The 19678-nt window shown below is 43.8% G+C and overlaps 2 protein-coding genes across 3 annotated transcripts in view; one reads left to right on the top strand and one right to left on the bottom strand.

The window, feature by feature from the left end:
• The first annotated feature begins 1088 nt into the window (after window positions 1-1088).
• TPRX2 (tetrapeptide repeat homeobox 2) lies at window positions 1089-5351 on the top strand. Its single transcript, XM_087421916.1, has 3 exons — window positions 1089-1330; window positions 3941-4217; window positions 4752-5351. Exons 1-3 carry the CDS (start codon window positions 1089-1091, stop codon window positions 5232-5234), a joined length of 1002 nt encoding a protein of 333 aa, XP_087278042.1. The 3' UTR covers window positions 5235-5351.
• Window positions 5352-16335: 10984 nt separating this feature from the next.
• LOC147912834 (sulfotransferase 2A1-like) overlaps window positions 16336-19678 on the bottom strand; it is a 31531-nt gene continuing 28188 nt past the window's right edge. For both annotated transcript variants that reach the window (XM_087421445.1, XM_087421446.1), the window contains exon 6: window positions 16336-16739. In XM_087421445.1, coding sequence (XP_087277571.1) covers window positions 16627-16739 — 113 coding nt within the window. In that variant the 3' untranslated portion in view covers window positions 16336-16626. The remainder of the gene's footprint in view (window positions 16740-19678) is intronic.

Below are 19678 nucleotides of genomic sequence, written 5' to 3' on the forward strand. Positions count from 1 at the left end.
CTCTCTGTTTTGCTCCTCAAGTTTGGTTCAAGAACCCTCCATTCTCAGAACCTGCGGGGAGATAGATAGATAGATAGATAGGGAAAAGCTAAGTGGATGGATGGATGGGTGGATGGACAGAAGGACACATAATCTTAAAAACTATACAGGAATTTAGAAAATGGATAATTGAGGCCAGGAGGGAAGATTTTGCAGGGCACAAAAGTAGAGAGAGAATTTGTTTGAGATGGAGTGATAGGGACAAAAGATTCATCTGAAGGATAGAGAACAGTGTCCTGTCCACACAACTGGGAGGAGAGATAGTGCAGGATAGAGACAGTTTGACATGGCAGAGGGAGGGACTAAGGCTAAGGGATGCGTCAGCTGAGACTCCAGCTAATAATTATAAAGCACTTAGAATAAATACTGCCTGGCACATAAGAAAAATGTCTTTGCATTTCTCTCTCTCTCTCTTCCTTGCTCTCTTTATCTTATATATTTTTTGTGTTTGTCTCCATTTCTCATGTCTGTCTGCCTTCCTATGTCTGTATCTGTCTCTCATTTTCTGTCTTTCTCTGTTTCCTGGGAATAACTTCAGAGCTCCTCCCAGGCCTGGCACGATCCTGGCTCATCCCTCCATCCTCCCCTCTCTGCCTTGCCACGTGGCCCCTGATTCAAACCAGCAGCATCAGCATTACCTGGGAACTTGTTAGAAACACAAATTCCCGGGCCCCACTCCTGGACTTACTGAATCAGAAACTCTGGGGATGAGGCTCAGTAATCTGGGTTTCAACAAGACCTCCAGGAAATTCTAATGCCCGCTAGAATTTGAAAATCGCTGGCTTAGACAACGTGAGGTGCTAGGGAAAAAGGCTGGTTTTCCAGGCAATAATGTTTGGTCTGTGTCTCCTGCAGGGCAGAGGCCAGGAAGAGAAACCAGTGGCTTTGTCCTGGGGACAAACGTTTGGGGACAGGGGTGGGTTCTCTGAGCTGCTGTGACAGATTCTCTCCTGAGCAGATGTCAGCTTGAATGCTCCCAGGCACGTGTGGGGCAGACACTGAGATAATCCCATTGTACAGGTGGGGAAAACCAAGCGTGGCTGGGGAGAATGGCTTTGCCCAAGGTCAGGCAGTCAATAAAGATAAGGATCTCCGGGGATTCAGACACTGCACTTGGCACGTTGAGTTCAAGGGAGCTGGCTAAATACGAGAAAGAGAAAAGCAGCTCCCAACAGCTAGAAGCTGGCCTAGCATTCATAGCCAAGCCTCGTGCCCTCCTGCTGAATATAATCGATTTCACAAAACACAAACGGACAAAGCCAGCCTTCGATCATGTTGAAGTGACCTCTTGGTAATCACATCTGAACACAGAAGCACAAACATTCTCCAAACCACAAGAGACCAATGTCCTCCATTCACACTAACACTAGCGACAATTTCTATACACAACACAGTTCTAGCAACAGGCCATCCTCCTCACCTTCTAGATAAGATACCCAATCATAGAATTACCCCCGTTTCCTGACAGCATCCAACTCAGAGCAAAGCCACTCTTCTTTTTTTTAAAATTGTGGTAAAATATACATAACATAAAATTGACCATTTTAACCATTTTTAAGTGTACAGTTCGGTGGCATTAAGTACATTCACATTGCCATGCAACCATCACCACCATCCATCTCCAGACTTTTTCATCATCTCAAACTGAAACTCTGTTCCCATTGAACACTAACTCCCCATTCCCACCTCCTCCTAGTCCCCAGTAATCGCCAATCTACTTTCGGTCTTTATGAATTTGCCTATTCTAGATATTTCCTGTAAGTGCAATCACACAGTATTTGTCCTTTTGTGTCTGGCTTATTTCATTTAGCAAATACTTTCTAGGTTCATCCACGTTGCAGCATGTATCAGAACTTCCTTCCTTTTTAAGGCTGAGTAATACTCCATTGTATGGATAGATCACATTTTGTTTCTCCATTCATCCGTCAATGGATGTTAACATTGGTTCCACATTGGCGTATTGTGAATAATGCTGCTGTGAATATAGGTGTACAAGTGTCTGTTTGAGTCCCTGATTTCAATTCTTTTGGGCATAAAAGTCACTCTTCTTTGACTCTTCCCCTAAATCATCTCATACAAGGCCAAATCCTATATAGATCCTTTCAAACACCATCTTACTGGGACCCCCTTAGGATTTCTGTGGTGTTCATCCCCATCATTGCAGTGAGACAATATCCAAATTTGCTCACTACTGGTGTCCTCCTGGTGGTCTTTGGCTGAAGGACACTGACAGATATCACCAAGTCTGTCCCCAAAACCAACCTACACTCCAAAAGCACCAGAAGATGAGAGACCCCCCCCTTCACCTACCAATCCCAGGCCTGGTCCCTCTTCTCAATCTTTGCCAATCTAATCAACAAAATGTTATACTTAATTTCATTAAAAAAGTTAGGGAGGAGGTGGCCGTCTAGTCACATCTTATAGACCAAGGAAATTGCTAGATTATCCCTTGTTGACAGCATGGCCATCGACTGTCTTGGTGACCAACGCGTTCCCAGCTGCCCAAAAAGCAGAATAAACATCCAATTATGGCAAAAGGCACTGTTCAGTGGCGGATCACAGTGGCAGGTAAACCTCTAATAACAACATCTCTCTGCTCTGTTTCATTTTGTGTTTGGTCACCTGTTTACTCTTCATTCTCATTGATTGTAATAAAGTCCCCTGGGGACTGAGCATCCTAAATTGTGTTCTCCATGATCTGGGTCCCAGCAGACCTGGCACAGGCCAGGAGCTCAGTCTGATGTGTAGACGCAGGTCTATGCAGCTCGGAGGGGCTGGAGTCCGGTGACTCAAGCTTCTGATCCAACACATAAACCAGACCCAGTTCACTCATCCACAAAGGGAAACAGGGGCTGTCCACCTGTACCCCCATCCCACCTTATACCTCTAGGAAGACCAGCACAGACACCTACCAACCTCAGGGCCAGTGTGTCTGAGCCCTCTCCATGTCCAGGACCTGGGAGGCTACTTGGAGAATGGACCAGAGGGGTGAGGCAGGGCTGGGGGACTGGGGAGGGGTCTGCTGGGCCATGGGGCAGGAGAGGATGGTGGCTGGACAGGGAGGTGGGGCTCTCAGGACTGGGAAGGGGTATGATGATCCCTGGGCACTGGCTGGCAGGCAGGAGAGGCCGTTTCCTGAGATGGGGATCCCACAGCACAGGCAATGTCGGGTCACCTGGGCTAGAGCCCCATGATGGCGAGACCAAGGCTGTCTTCCCACGGGGGTTCCCAGCCACCAGCACAGGGCCCGGCACACAGCTGCTGCTCAATAATGAAAGGATTAATCAACCATGGCGTCTCTGGCAAGGGGCGGGGCTGAGGGTGGGGCGAGAGAGGGAGGGTCCCGGGACCCTTAGGGTGTGCCTGGGTGGGCGTGGAGGTGGGATTTAAGCCCCAGGTCCTGTGGACAGAGCCTCACACGCAGGGAGCAGAGCAGCAGCGAGCATGCAAGAACCCGGGTCTCTCATGGGTGAGTCTAGGCCCCGGAGCAAGGGGCCTGGGCAGTGGGTGAGGTTGTGCGGGTGGGATCCTGTGGCTGAGGCTGGAGAGACCTTCTGGGCGTCCAGAGAGGGGCCCAACTGTTTGGGAGTGCCTCCGGTGCTGTGTGACATGGGGAGGACCTAGTGGAGTTTGGGGATTGGAATTCCACTACTGGGGCGAGGCGAGCACACAGTGGCCCCTGCAAGTGTCAGGGTGGCTTCGGCCCTTGGATGGGAGGGGGTGGGGGAGGCAGGTGAGGTGTGATAATGTTACAGGAGCTGTTATCAGGCCCATTTCAAAGATGTGGACACTGAGGCCCAGACGGGTGCGGGGCCGGGGCTGGAGGGTGGAGAGCCAGCCTGACCCCAGGGCGCCTGCTCCGAGTCCACACCCTCATCCTCAGCTGTGCCTCCGCCCTCAGGCCTGAGCCCCTCACCTGCTCCCAAGGTCTGGCCCAGGCAGGGGGAGGGTGCCTGGGGGCCGGGACTGTCCGCGGGGCTCGTCTCACCCTGCTTCCCCCTCGGCCAGGTCCCCCACCGTCCTCGAGCCCCCCGCGGAGGCGGCGGCAGGAGCGCACGGTGTACAGTCAGGGGCAGCAGCAGGCGCTGGAGAGCCATTTCCAGGGGAACAAGTACCCGACCTACCAGGAACGCGAGGCCCTGGCGGCCAGGCTGTCCCTGCAGGAGCACCAAGTGCAGGTCTGCCCCCGCCCGCCACAGTCACCCCTGACCCGCCCCCACCTCCCCACTGACCACCGGCTGGGCCCCTGGGCCACCTCCCCGCCCTCCCGCTGCAGGCGAGGAGACCGAGGCCAGAGGGGCCGAGCGCTGCCCTGCGTCCCACAGCTAGCACGGGGTCCCCCGGTGAGCACCGAGGGCTGAACCCCGAGCCCACCTCAGCCCTGTGCTGTACAAAGCGGCCACACCATCGTGCCCAGAGTGACGCCCTGCGGGGACTCCCGGTGCCCAGACCTCAGGGCCTCTGTGAACTCGGGTCCCTCTCGGGCAGACCCCTTCCGGGCCCCTGGGCTGCTGGGTGCCCGAGCCCTGTCCCCCCCTGCCCTCTGCACCCCTCCCCCGGCCTCCTCAACCCCAGGGGCCTCTCATTGTGTGTGGGACCCAGGGAGAGGTGTGAGCCGGCCCTTCTCACCAGATCAGCCTCCCGCCTGGGGCAGAGCAGGTGAGCGGCCCCTCTCCTCTCACACCCCCTCCCTGTCCTCTCTGTGCCCCCAGGTGTGGTTCAAGAACCGCCGGGCCAAAGAGTCTAGGCTGCGGCAACCGCCCAGGCGGCGAGGCCAGGGGGCCCGCGCTGCGTCCAGGGGCCCCGGAGCCCCGGCCCCTGCCCCTCCGGGCCCCCCGCTCCCCGAGGACCCAGGTTTCTGCAGCCCCCCTCCACCCAGCGCCGCGGGAGTCTTCCCAGCAGCAGAGCCCAGCGTCTACAGCCCCGGCCAGGCCTGGTGGATGCCCGTGCAGGGCGCCCAGGACGTGGTCCCGGCTGCTCCAGCCCTGGCCTCAGCTCCGGCCCCAGCCTGGCCTCGCAACTCCTACGCCTCGGACTTCCCCCAAGACCCCATTGTACTGCCTGATTTCACCGCGTTCCTCTCACCCCAAGACCCCTTAGAGGGACCCTCCTCCTCCTCCACGTCTGGGTACCAAGAGGAGGAGGATTCTGCGGATGAGAATGACTCGGGCCCTGGGAGGTTACAGGATTTATAGAAGATTCTGTCCCTGAAAAGTCCAGCATGTCCCACGGGGCCAGAGGGCACTAGGGTGTCGTCGGCCCGCACGTGGCGCCCTGGCGGGTGCGGGAGGCGGTGGCGGGTTGGTCTTCACAGCTGGTCACTCCTCTGAGCGCGGACGCACCTCCCTTCATCCGACCTGCGGGGGGGGGCGTTTGCTTGTTCACGGTGCGCCCATCAGGTTCGCGCTGCTCTGAGTGTCCCCGCCCCGTTATTTGGGGCACACGTGGGCATTTCTGCGGGTGCCGAGGTCCAGCAGGGAATTGCTGCTCTAGGTGTGGGTTTCACTTTGGTGGAAGCCGCCGGAGAGCTTTCTAAAGGGCCTTGACCAGCGTCATTGGGACTTTAATTGAAATTGCATCAAATCCATAAATGGTTTAGGATTAATTGACATCTTTACAACACTGAGCCTTCCAGTCTACGTCTACTAGTTATTTATTCATTCATTTGTTTGTTTACAAGACTCTCTAGGAAGTGTTACTATTTAACCACCGAGGTCAGCTGTACATCTTTCTGTAGGTTTATTTTGAGTACTTCACCTTATTATTGCCTAACATTTTAGATGGTATTTTTTAATTTTATCTTAAAATCTGTTCGTCTCATATATAGTATTCAGGTGACATATTTATTCTGTATCCAGGTACTTGGCTCAGTTTAATTCTAATAACTTATGTGGACATTGTTTTGGGTTTGATAACCTGAACATTAACAAAGTTCATGGTCATCTTGTAAACCTTGTTTTCTCAGAGCCTGCGAGTGTGTCCCTTCCTTTGGTATCCACGCCCCCAACGCTGGAAGAGACCCCCTCACCCCTTCTCTCTGCCCCTCTGTCTCCAGTCTCCTGCTTCCTCTGCTGCCCCCTTGTGGCCGTCCTGGATCCTGGGTGTCCCCACAGTGAGTTCTCTGACCCTGTCCTGGTCCCATTTAGCAAATGCGCCAATCCTCTTAGGCCAGGTCAGCCTCGGCAAAGTGGAGAGAGAATTAGATCAGATTTGGGAGGGGGTCACTCATGTGACAGGCTCTGGAGGGGCATGCTTGGTGTGAGAGGGGAGACAGACAGCCAGGATATACAGAAAGCCTGTCTTGCTTATTGACGGACCCTGGTAGGGATGGACACACTTAAAAACACTGGAACCCCACCCCAGTCAGACCATGATATTGTGCTGAGGGCAGAGAAGAATGTAATTTTCCATTTATCCTAGGAGACTGAGGTGGGGGAAGTCCCTGTGGGCTTCCTGGGGGAAAGGTGTGAGACAAGATACAGACTCACCCTGAGCAGGGGCCGGGTGAGTGGTGCACTTGGCGACCTCCTGGCACCAAAGGCCAACCAGTAAATGGAAAATGGATTAATTTTATAATCCAATGGAGACAGAGTTTGCATTTGCCCTGACTGTCTGAATAGAAAGTGATGGATTAGGTAGTACAGGATTCCTCCCTCCTCATCTTCTCATTCCATTTCTCCTCTCACCCAAGCAGTCCCTGCACCCTCACCTCCTTCTGAATCGGGAATCTTCGCCATCACCCAGGAAGCTCTACCCTCCTCTCCTCACAATCCCAGGCTGTGTCCTGACCATCCCCAGTGGCAGCATCTGGATTTCCTGCTCAGCTCAGGAAGGAGGGAGGTGGGGACTTCCTGAGGGCAGGTCTAGGAACTTCCCCACATCTGTGTCCCCCTGGCAGTGCCAGAGCAAGAATTTCTCTTTGTTTTCCTACCTGTAGCAAAACAAAAACTATTATACCGTCAATCGTATAGTTATCGTCAGCACTGGTGATCTGTTGGGACCCATGGAGATCCCTATGACCCATGGTGATCTATCGTTGTTGGTTTTCATGGTGATCCTTGTAGGTCCATTGGTATCCATGGCATCATGGGAAAGATAAGAATCTGCTGTGTGTTTTACTCTGGAGAAGGTGAAGCTTTTAGACTCAGCCACTGTGCATGTAGGAAAAAGACACAGGGTGTATATGAAGAGAGTTCATTGTACCTTCAACAAATGGGTAAAGTTCAAGCTTAATTCCGTTCTGGGTGCTCTGGGGTGGAGATGGAGGTGGTGTGGGTAGGAGTGTCTTTGCCTTGTGAGGACTGGAGAGAGGGGAGAAGGAAGTCAAACAGAAATCTGGAGAGACTGAGACTGAGGAAGCCATTTGCCAGAAGGGACAGATGGGGTCCCTCAATCAACAGGTGAAGAGGAAACCCATTTTGAGAGACCCCGGGAACAGCGTGGGATATATTTGGGCCCAGAGACACAGGATGTTCCCTTGTCCAGGAGGAACAAAGTGTGGAAGAAAAGAAACAAAGAACACAACCCCTGTCCAGGGGGCTGGAGAAAAATTCATGAGAATGATCAGTTTCTAGTTTTAGTTTCTATGGAGCTCCAGTTCTAGGATGAAAACACAGGTATTGGAGAAAATAGAAGAGGTAACCCATTTTCTAGCATCCAGAAGCTGAGTCTCTGAGTGGTGCAGAGGATGGAGCACTGTGTGAGTTGCACAGAATCATCACATGAGACCCAGGTGTGTTGGCTCCTCAGCCTGGCTAGAGGGAAAGTGGGGTTAAGTTCACGTGCTCCACTTCAGCAGCCTGGGGTTCGCAGGTTCAGATCCTGGGTGCAGATCTATGTGCCACTTGTCAAGCGATGCTGTGGCGGCATCCCGTATACAAAATAGAGGATGATTGGCACAGATGTTAGCGCAGGGACAATCTTCCTCACACACACACAAAAAAAGGAATCCAAGATAGAGATCTAAGAAAATCCAGCACTTATATCTGAGAAAAGAAGGGAGAATTGGCAAAGGAGATGGAAAAGGAACAGTCAGAAAGTTGAGTAGAAACCAGGACAGAGAGAGGAAAAGACACCTCACCTGTCATAACCTAGAGTCTGCTGACAGGAGCCTCCATCCCACCAGACAATTCACCCCGCTCCCCCAAACTCTAAGTCCAACAGGGCCTGTCGGGTCCCTACAGAATGCTCACCTCAGGGAGGCCTCTAGGTCTCGATGAGCTGTGTGATGTGGTCTGACTGTATCCCTCTGAATTCTTATGTTGAAAACCTAATGCCCAAGGGGACGGCATTAGGAGGTGGGGACTTCGGGAGGTGATTAGGTCATGAGAGTGAGGTTAAGGCCTCATGAATGGGATGAGCGCCCTGATCAAAGAGACCCCAGAGAGTTAGCATACCCCTTCCACCCAGTTCAGATACAAGCAGTTGTCTGCCACCCAAGAAGAGGGACCTCACCGACCACACTGGGACCTGATCTCGGACTCCCAGCCTCCAGAACTGTGAGAAATAAATTTCTGCTGTTTATAAGCCACCCCGTGTATGGTATTTTTTCATAGGAGCCCAGACGGACTAAGACACCAGCAGTTCATAAGAGATTCAGCTGTTTCCATCCCTGCTAGCACTAGGTCATGTGAGTATTTTTTCTTTTAGCCATTCTCATAGGTATGTCCTGGTGTCTTATTGTGGCTTTAATTTTTTATTTCCCTAAGGGCTAATGATGCTAAACATCTTCTCATATGCTTATTTGCCATCTTTGTATTCTCTTTGGTGAAGTGTTCGAATCTTTTTTCATTAAAAAAAATGGTTGTTTACTTACTGCTGAGTTTTGAGAGTTCTTTATATAGTCTGATATATTCTAGAACAAGTCCTTTGCCAGATACGTTATTTACAAATATTTTTCCCCACCTGTAGATTGTCTTTTCATTCTCTTAACAGGATCCTTCACAGAGGAAATCTTTAAACATTTTTTATGAAGTCTGATTTCTCACTTTTCTTTTATGGGTCATGCTTTTGATGTCATTTCTAGGAACTCTTAGCCTAACCCCGGGTCATGAATATTTTCTTTTATTCTAGTTTTATGTTTTATATTTAGATTTATGATCCATTTTGAACTAATTTTTGTATGAGGTGTGAAGTTTAGGTCCAACTTATTTGTAACGTCACCATTTTTGAAAGGAATTTCCTTTCTCCATTTAATTGGGTTCGCACCTTTGCTCAAATACAATTGATCATATCTGTGTGGGTCTATTTCTGGCATCTCTATTTCTCTTCGATTATCTTTGTGTCACATTGTATTGATTACTGTAGCTTCATAGGAATTCTTAAACGTGCAGAGTGTAACTCTTCCAATTTATTCTTCTTTTTCAAAATTGTTTAAGCTATTTTAATTCCTTTGCCTTTCCATACAAATTTTACAACCAGCTTGTCTATATCTACAAAAAGTACTGTGGGGATTTTCAAAAAGTCCTGTTGGGATTTGTGTGTGTGTGTGTGTGTGTGAGGAAGATCAGCCTTGAGCTAACATCTGCCAATCTTCCTCTTTTTTGTTTTCTGCTAAGGAAGACTGGCCCTGGGCTAACATCCATGCCCATCTTCCTCCACTTTATATGGGACGCCGCCACAGCATGGCCTGACAAGCAGTGCGTTGGTGCGCGCCCAGGATCCGAACCAGCGAACCCGGGGCCACCGTAGCAGAGCGAACGCACTCAACTGCTTGCGCCACCGGGCCGGCCCCCCGTTGGGATTTTGATTGTGGTTGGGTTAAAGCTTTAGCCACATTTGGGGAGAATTGACATCTTTACTGTGTTGAGTCTCCCAGACCATAAACATAGTATATTTCTTCATATATTTGGACCTTCTTTGACTTCTCTCATCAGCTTTGTAGTTATCAGAATACAGATCCTCTCCATATTTTATTGATGCCTAAGTTGTGTTTTTGTGTGTGTGTGTGAAGAAGATTAGCCCTGAGCTAACATCTGTTTCCAGTCCTCCTCTTTTCACTGAGGGAAATTGCCCCTGGGCTAACATCTGTGCCCATCTCCCTCTACTTTATATGTGGGACACCTGCCACAGCACGGCTTGATAAGCAGTGCGTAGGTCCACACTCAGAGTCCAAACCTGTGAACCCTGGGCCGCCGAAGTGGAGAGTGTGAACTTAACCACTACTCCACTGGGCCAGCCCCTAAGTATTTTTATGAGGAGCTATAATGAATGATATTTTAAAATTTTGGTTTCCAATTATACTTTGCTACTATATTAAATACAGTTAATATTTATGGGTCGATCTTGTATCACAATCTTGCTAAATTCACTTGTTATCTCTAGTAGCTTTATTGTTTTCTTTTCTTTTGTTGTAGATTCTACGATACCTGCAAACCAGGACAGTTCTCCTTTTCCAAGCTGTGTGACTTTTCTTTCCTTCTCCGGCCTTATTGCATTGACTCAGGCTTCTAGGACGTGGGTGAATAGGAGTGTGATCCTGAACTTCCTTGCCTGGTGTCCAGTCTAGGGGAGGAAGCATTCAGTCTGTCAGTCTGAAGTAGGATGTTAGTCATCGATGCTTATAGATGCCTTTACTAGGGACAGGAAGTTCCTTCTATTGTTAGTTTTCTGAAAGTGTTTATCAAGAATGTACGTTGAGTTTTGTTAAATATTTTTCTGCATCAGTTGATATGTTTATGTGATTTTTCTACTTTAGTCTGCTGGTGTGGTGGATTACATAGATTGATTTCTGAATATTGAATCAGCCTTGCATTCTTGGGAGAAATCCCACTTAGTCATGACTTATTATTCTTTGTGTATATTGTTGGATCCAATTTTCTAATATTTTGTTGAGAATTTCTGCATTTGTGTTTATAAACAATATTGGTCTGTAGTTTTCTTTCTGTGTAGTGTCTTCTGTTGTTAGTGTCAGGATGATGCTGGCCTCAGAAAATGAGTTGAGAGGTGTTTACTCCTCTTCTCTATTCTGGAACAAAATGTGTAGAATTGGTCTTATTTTTCCTGAAGTGTTTGGTAGAATTCTGTGATAAAAGCATCTAGGCCTGGAGGTTTCTTTTTCAGAAGGTATTAAACTATGAATCTGATTTCTTTTATTTGTTATAGGACTATCCACGTTTCATCTTGGATGACATTTGGCAGTTAGTGTTTTTGAGAAATTGGTCCATTTAATATAAATTGATGAATTTATGTAGATAGTTATCCATAGCATTCCATTGTTATCTTTTAAATGTCTGTGGTGTCTGGTCATTTCTCCTCTCACATTTGTAATGTTGAAAACTGTCTCTTTTTTCTCTCTCCCAGTAAGTCTTGATAGAGTTTTAAGTTTTTTTTTTTTCCAAAGTACCAGCTTTGTTTCATTGATTTCTCTATTGCTTTTCTGTTCTCAATTTTACTGATTTCTGTTCTAGTCTTTATTATTTCTTTCCTTATGTTTGCTTTGGGTTTATTTTGCTCCTCCTTTTCATGAGGTAGAAGTTTAGATCATTGCTTTGAAATTTTCTTCATTCCTTTTCATTCTTTCTTTTTTGAAAAAAAGATTGTCTACTTATTTACTTAATTATTTAAGGTTTTATTGTGGTATGAACATTTAACATGTGATCTACCCTCTTAATAAATTTTTAAATGCACAATAGCACATTGTTAACTATAATAGGCACAATATTGTACAGAAAACCTCTAGAATTTTTTCATCTTGTATAACTGAAACTTTATACCTCTTAAACACCAACTCCCCATTTCCCTCTCCCCCTGGGCCCTGCAACTACCATTCTACTCTCTCTTTCTATGAGGGTGACTATTTTAGATACCTCATAGAAGTGGAATCATACAGTATTTGTCCTTCTTTGTCTGGCATATTTCACTTAGTGTAATGTCCTTCTAGTTCATTCGTGTTGTTGCAAATGGCAAAATTTCCTTCTTCTTTAAGGCTCAGTAATATTCCCTTGTTTGTATAGACCACATTTACCTTATCCATTCATTCATCGATGGACATTTAGGTTGTTTCCATGTCTTGGCTATTGTGAAAAATGATGCATTGAACATGGGAGTGCAGATATCTCTTTGAGATCATGATTTCACTTCTTCTCTATACCCAGGAGTGGAATAGCTGGATCATATAGTAGTTCTACTTTTAATTTTTTGAGGAAGCTCCATACTGTTTTCCATAGTAGCTGCACAAGTTTACATTCCCAAGAACAGTGTGCAAAGGTTCCTGTTTCTCCACATCTTTGCTAACGTTTGTTATATATTAAGTGTTTTTGATAATACACATCCTAACAGGTTGGGGATAATAGCTTATTGTGGTTTTGATTTGCATTTCCCTGATGATTAGTGATGTTGAGGACCTTTTCATGTACCTGTTGGACATTTGTATGTCTTCTTTGGAAAAATGTCTATTCAGATCCTCTGCCCAATTTTTAATAGGATTGTTTGGCTTTCTTTCTTTTTTTTTTTTTTTTTTTTTTTTTTTTTTTTTTAAAGATTTTATTTATTTATTTTTTCCCCCCAAAGCCCCAGTAGATAGTTGTGTGTCATAGCTGCCCATCCTTCTAGTTGCTGCATGTGGGACGCGGCCTCAGCATGGCCAGAGAAGCAGCGCGTCGGTGCGCGCCCGGGATCCGAACCCGGGTCGCCAGCAGTGGAGCGCGCTCACTTAACCACTAAGCCACGAGGCCGGCCCTGGCTTTCTTTCTTATTGAGTTGTATGAGTTCTTTATATATCTTGGATATTAACCCCTTATCAGATATATGATTTGCAAATATTTTCTCCCATTCCATAGGTTGCCTTTTCATTTTGTTGATGGTTTCCTTTGCTGTACAGGAGCTTTTTAGTTTGATGGAATCCTACTTGTTTATTTTCGCTTTTGTTGCCTTTGCTTTTGGTGTCAAATCCAAAAAATCATTGCCAAGACCAATGGCAATGATCTTTTCCTCTATGTTTTCTTCTAGGAATTTTGTGGTTTTAGGTCTTATGTTCAAGTCTTCAGGCCATCTTGGGTTAATTTCTGTGTATGGTATAAGACAGGAATCCAGTTCCATTCTTTTGCACGTAGCTGTCCAGTTTTCCCAACACCATTTATTGAAGAGACTGTCCTTTTCCCATTGTACAGTCTTGGGTTCTTTGTCATAAATTATTTGACCATATAGGCATTGGTTTATTTCTGGGCTATTATCTTCCATTGATCTATGTGTATGTTTTTATACCTATACCACAATGTTGTGATTACTATAGACTTTTAATAGAGTTGAAATCAGGAAGTGTGATACCTTCAGCTTCGTTCTCTCTCAAGATTGCTTTTGCTATTCTGGGGATTTTGAGGTTCTGGACAAATTTTAGAATTCTTTTTCCTATTTCTGTGAAAAATGTCATTGGAGTTTTGATATGGATTGCATTGAATCTGCAGATTGCTTTGGGTAGTATGGATAATTTAACAATATTAATTCTTCCAATCCACAAACATGCAATATATTTCCATTTATTTATCACTTCTTCAATTTCTTTCACCAACATCTTATAGCTTTTGGTGTACAGATCTTTCACTTTCTTGGTTAAATTTATTCCTAGGTATTTTATTCCTTTTGATGCAATTGTAAATGGCATTGTTTTCTTAATTTCTCCTTCTGACAGTTCATTGTTAGTGGATAGAAATGCAACTGATTTTTGTAAATTAATTTTGTATCCTGCAAGTTTACTGAATTTGTTGATTAGTTCTAATAATCAACAAATTTTCTGGTGGAGTCTTTAGTGTTTTCTGTGTGTAATATTATGTCATCTGCAAATAGAGACAGTTTTACTTCTTCCTTTCCAGTTTGGATGCCTTTTATTTTTTTTTTTTTTGTCTGATTGCCTGGCTATGACTTCCAATACCATGTTGAATAAAAGTGGTGAGAGTGGGCATCCTTATCTTGCTCCTGATTTTAGAGGAAAAACTTTTCAGCTTTTCACTGTTGAATATGATGTTAGCTGCAAGCTTGTCATCTACAGCCTTTATTGTATTGAGATACGTTCTATCTCTACCCAGTTTCTTGATAGTTCTTATCCTGAGTTGATGTTGAATTTTGTCTGATGCTTTTTCTGCATCTATTGAGATGAGCATATGATTTTTATCCTTCACTTTGTTAATGTGATGTATCATATTGATTGATTTCTGGATATTGAACCATCCTTGTATTCCTGGAATAAATCACACTTGATCATGGCGTATGATCCTTTTAATGCACTGTTGAATTTGGTTTGCTAATATTTTGTTGAGTATTTTTGCATCTCTATGTTCATTAGGGACACTAGCCTGTAATTTCCTTTTCTTGAAGTGTTCTTGTTTGGTTTTGGTATCAGAGTCATGCTGGCCTCATAAAATGAGTTTGGGAGTGTTCTCTACTCTTCAGTATTTGGCAAGAGTTTGAGGAGGATTGCTGTTAATTCATCTTTAAATGTTTGGTAGAACTCACCAGTGAAGCCATCTGGTCCTGGACTTTTTGTTTGTTGGGAGATTTTTGACTATTGAGTAAGCTCCTTACTAGTAATTAATCTGTTCAAATTATCTATCTCTTCATGATTCAGTCTTGGTAGATTGTATGTTTCTAAGAATTTATCCATTTCCCTAGGTAGTCCAATTTTTTGGCATTTCATGTTCATAGTAGTCTCTTATGATCCTTTGTATTTCTGTGGTATCAGTTGTAATGTCTCTGTTTTCATTTCTAATTTTATTTATTTGAGTCCTCTCTCTTTTTTTCTGGTGAGTCTAGCTAAATGTTCATCTATTTTGTTTATCTTTTCAAAAAACCAGCTTTTAGTTTCGTTCATCTTTTCTATTTTCTTTTTAGTCTCTATCTCAAGTATCCTCTCTGATCTTTGTTACTCCTTTCCTTGTATTAACTTTCACTTAGCTTGTTCTTCTTTTTCTAGTCCTTTTAGAAGTAAAGTTAGGTTATTTATTTGAGATCTTTCTTGTTTTGTTTTGTTTTTTGGTGAGGAATATTAGCCCTGAGTTAACATCTGTTGCCAATCCTCCTCTTTTTGCTGAGGAAGATTGGCCCTGGGCTAACATCCATACCCAGCTTCCTCTACTTTATATGGGACGCCGCCACAGCATGGCTTGATAAGTGGTGCATAGGTCCACACCAAGGATCTGAACCCATGAACCCTGGGCCATCGAAGCAGAGTGCGCAAACTTAACCACTACATCGCCTGGCTGGCCCCTTTCTTGATTCTTAATGTAGATGTTTATAGCTATAAACTTCCTTCTTAGACTGCTTTTGCTGCATTCCATAAGTTTTGGTATGTTGGATTCCCATTTTTATTTGTCTCTAGATATTTTTTATTTCTCTTTCAATTTCCTCTTTGACCCACTGGTTGTTCAGTACCATGTTGTTTAATATCCACATATTTGTAAATTTTCTAGTTTTATTATTGTAATTGATTCCTAGTTTCATACCTTTATGTTTGGAAAAGATGCTTGGTATGATTTAAATCTTCTTAAATGTATTAAAACTTGTTTTCATGCAAGTGGAAACCAAAACAAAGCAAGGATAGCTGTAGTTATAACACACAAAACAGACTTTATGAGAGACTGTAATAAGAGACAAAGAGATCATTATATAGTGATAATGGGGTCAATCCAACAAGAGGATATAACATTTGTGAATATTTATGCACCCATATGACCACCTAAATATATATAGCAAATATTAACAGACCCAAAGGGAGAAATAGACAGTAATACAATAATAATAAGAGACTTCAATAGCCTACTTCCAAGAATGGACAGATCAACCACCCAAAAACTCAACATGGAAATGTGGGACTTACCTTACATATTAGACCAGGTGGAGTTAACAGACATTTACAGAATATTCCATCCAAAAGCAGCAGGATACACATTCTTCTCAAGTGCACAGGGAACATCCTCTGGGATAGATCATACGTTATGTCAGGGCAGTGATTTAAATAGGGCAATACTGGTTAGGAAGAAACCCAAATTTACCCACAGGAGAATGGTAAGTAAATTATAAGTCTCAATAGTAATGCTGAACTAGCTACATAATCAACATGGATGAAACCCAAATATAAAATACTGAGTGCAAATGTAAGTTGATGAATGCATTATACAGTATGTCATTTGTCTAAGTTTTAAATGTCTTCATAAATACAATATATTGTTTATGATAAAACACCACATAGTAAGAGAATACTACTAGGTTGGGAATCATATACTTGAAGGTCAGAATAATAATAAATTGTGCAGATACAGGAAATGGAAAGAAAAGGAGACTGAACTGCTTCTTAATTCTATTTCTAATTTTTATTATAAAGCTCGGACATATTTTGGGTAATACTTATATTATTTCTACATGATATTGTTTGTCTGAAACATTACAAACATTTTCATAAAGCTGGGATGCCACACAAAGTGAATTAGGGGTACCCCGACAATTTTTAACAATCAAGTCCTCAAAGATGCAAAGATTTGATCATTAGAAGGCCCAGGATGAAATACAGATTTTATGCAGTTACCCCCAGTCACGAACATGTACAAGGACAGGAAAACAAATATCAATATTTATATAAGATCCAGAAGTTTTAGAACATTATTCCCATGGGAACAGCTCTCGAGGAAGATCTCCCATCTTCTCCTGGAATATTTTATCAAAGGCTTCAGCTTGGGCCACTGTGAAGTAATTTTTCCAGTCCCCAGAAATGCCTGACAAACATGAAATAGAGATTCAGATCAGACCGAGGGGTAGGTCTCAAGACACCAGCACATTTCCTCCTGGACTTATTCCTTCTGTCCACTTGACATGGAGATTGTAGCTAATAGAGTAGAATGACCAATGGCTCAATGGTAGGCCTTTATGCTGCCTGGCAATCATACTTCCATTTCTACTTCCACCTATCTGGAAATAATTTCCTATATTCTCCTCTCTCCCAACCCATCCTGTATACAATTCATCAGCAATACTGCAGCTATGTCTTCTGATACATACAAAATCTGGCCACTTCTTACCACCTCAACTTCTACTGCCTTGGCCCAAGCCAACATCATGTCTCACCTGGATTATTGCATTAGACTTCTAACTAGTCTCTCCGTTTTTGATCTTTCTCCTTTATAAGTTATTCTCAGCATGGCAGCCATCTTGATTGCTTCAGAAGTTAAGCCAGATCATGTCCTTTCCTGCTCAAATTCTCCAAGAACTTCCTGTTTCACTCAGTGAAAGTGCATATGGGTTCAGGGCACCTGGTCCCTGTTATTTCTCTGACTCCATCACCTATGACCATCCACTTGCTCACTCTACTCCCTCACATTGAGTCTTCTGATTCTGCCTCAAGCATTCCTCCTTCTCAGGCTATTTGCATTTCCTGTTCCTCCTTCCCAGAATGCTGTTCTCTCAGATACATGCATGTCTTGCAAATTTGCTCCTTTGACATCTTTACTCCAATGCAACATCTCAGTGAGGTTCTCTCCCACCACCCAGTTTAAAACTGTAAATCCCTCTCCTTGTTGTATTTTACTTCATAACACATATCACGTATGATAGGCCACATGTATTTCCTTTGTGTGTGTGCATGTGTGTGGCATCTCCAAAATATGTAAGTTTTAGAAAGTCACAAACTTTTCTTTATATATTTTTTTAATTTTTTATTTATTGCAGTAATATTGGCTTATGACTTTGTATAAATTTCAGGTGTACATCATTATACTTCTATTTCTGCATAGATTACATCATGTTCACCACCCAAATACTAATTACAACCCATCACCACACACATGTGCCGAATTATCCCTTTCGCCCTCCTCCCTCCCCCCTTCCCCTCTGGTAACCACCAATCCAATCTCTGTCTCTAAGTGTTTGGTTATTGTTGTTATTATCTACTACTTAATGAAGGAAATCAAATGGTATTTGACCTTCTCCCTCTGACTTATTTCACTTTGCATAATACCCTCAATGTCCATCCACGTTGTCACAAATGGCTGGATTTCATCGTTTCTTATGGCTGAGTAGTATTCCATTGTGTATATATACCACAGCTTCTTTATCCATTCGTCCCTTGATGGGCACTTAGGTTGCTTCCAAGTCTTGGCTATTGTGAATAACGCTGCAATGAACACAAGGGTGCATGTATCTTTATGCATTGGTGTTTTCAAGTTCTTTGGATAAATATCCAGCAGTGGAATAGCTGGATCATATGGTAGTTCTAGCCTTGATTTTTTGAGGAATTTCCATACTGTTTTCCATAGTGGCTGCACCAGTTTGCACTCCCACCAGCAGTGTATGAGAGTTCCCTTCTCTCCACATCCTCTCCAACACATCTTGTTTCCTGTCTTGTTAATTATAGCCATTCTGACAGGCATGAGGTGATATCTCATTATAGTTTTGATTTGCATTTCCCTGATAGTTAATGATTTTGAACATCTTTTCATGTGTCTGTTGGCCATCTGTATATCTTCTTTGGAGAAATGGCTGTTCGGGTCTTTTGCCCATTTTTCAATTGGGTTGGTAGTTTTTTTGTTGTTGAGATGCATGAGTTCTTTATATGTTTTGGAGATTAAGCCCTTATCAGATGTATGGTTTGCAAATATCTTCTCCCAATTGTTAGGTTGTCTTTTCATTTTGTTGATGGTTTCCTTTGCTGTGCAGAAGCTTTTTAGTTTGATGGAGTCCCATTTGTTTATTTTTTCTATTGTTTCTCTTGCCCGGTCAGACATGGTGCTTGAAAATATGTTGCTAAGACTGATGTCGAAGAGTGTACTCCCTATGTTTTCTTCTAGAAGTTTCATAGTTTCAGGTCTTACATTCAAGTCTTTAATCCATTTTGAGTTAATTTTTGTGTATGGTGTAAGGTAAGGGTCTACTTTCATCTTTTTGCATATGGCTGTCCAGTTTTCCCAACACCATTTGTTGAAGAGACTTTCTTTTCTCCATTGTATGTTCTTGGCTCCTTTGTCAAAGATTAGCTGTCCATAGATGTGTGGGTTTATTTCTGGGCTTTCAATTCTATTCCATTGATCTGTGTGTCTGTTTTTGTGCCAGTACCATGCTGTTTTGGTTACTATAGCTTTGTAGTATATTTTGAAATCAGGGAGTGTGATACCTCCAGCTTTGTTCTTTTTTCTCAGGATTCCTTTAGCTATTCGGGGTCTTTTGTTGTTCCATATAAATTTTAGGATTCTTTGTTCTATTTCTGTGAAAAATGTTGTTGGAACTTTGATAGGGATTGCATTGAATCTATAGATTGCTTTAGGAAGTATGGACATCTTAACTATGTTAATTCTTCCAATCCAAGAGCAAGCACGGAATATCTTTCCATTTCTTTGTGTCTTCTTCAATTTCTTTCAGCAGTGTTTCATAGTTTTCTTTTTTTTTTTTTGTTTTTTTTTTTGTTTATTGCAGTAACATTGGTTTATAACATTGTAAAAATTTCAGGTGTACATCATTGTACTTCTATTTCTGCATGGACCACATCATGTTCACCACCAAAATACCAATTACAACCCATCACCACACACATGTACCGAATCATCCCCTTCACCCTCCTCCCTCCCCCCTTCCCCTCTGGTAACCACCAATCCAATCTCTGTCCCTATGTGTTTGTTTATTGTTCTTATTATCTACTACTTAATGAAGGAAATCATACGGTATT

Source organism: Ceratotherium simum, chromosome 33, assembly GCF_057802395.1.
Source record: "Ceratotherium simum simum isolate JZ-2026a chromosome 33, ASM5780239v1, whole genome shotgun sequence".
NCBI classification, from domain to species: Eukaryota; Metazoa; Chordata; class Mammalia; order Perissodactyla; family Rhinocerotidae; genus Ceratotherium; species Ceratotherium simum.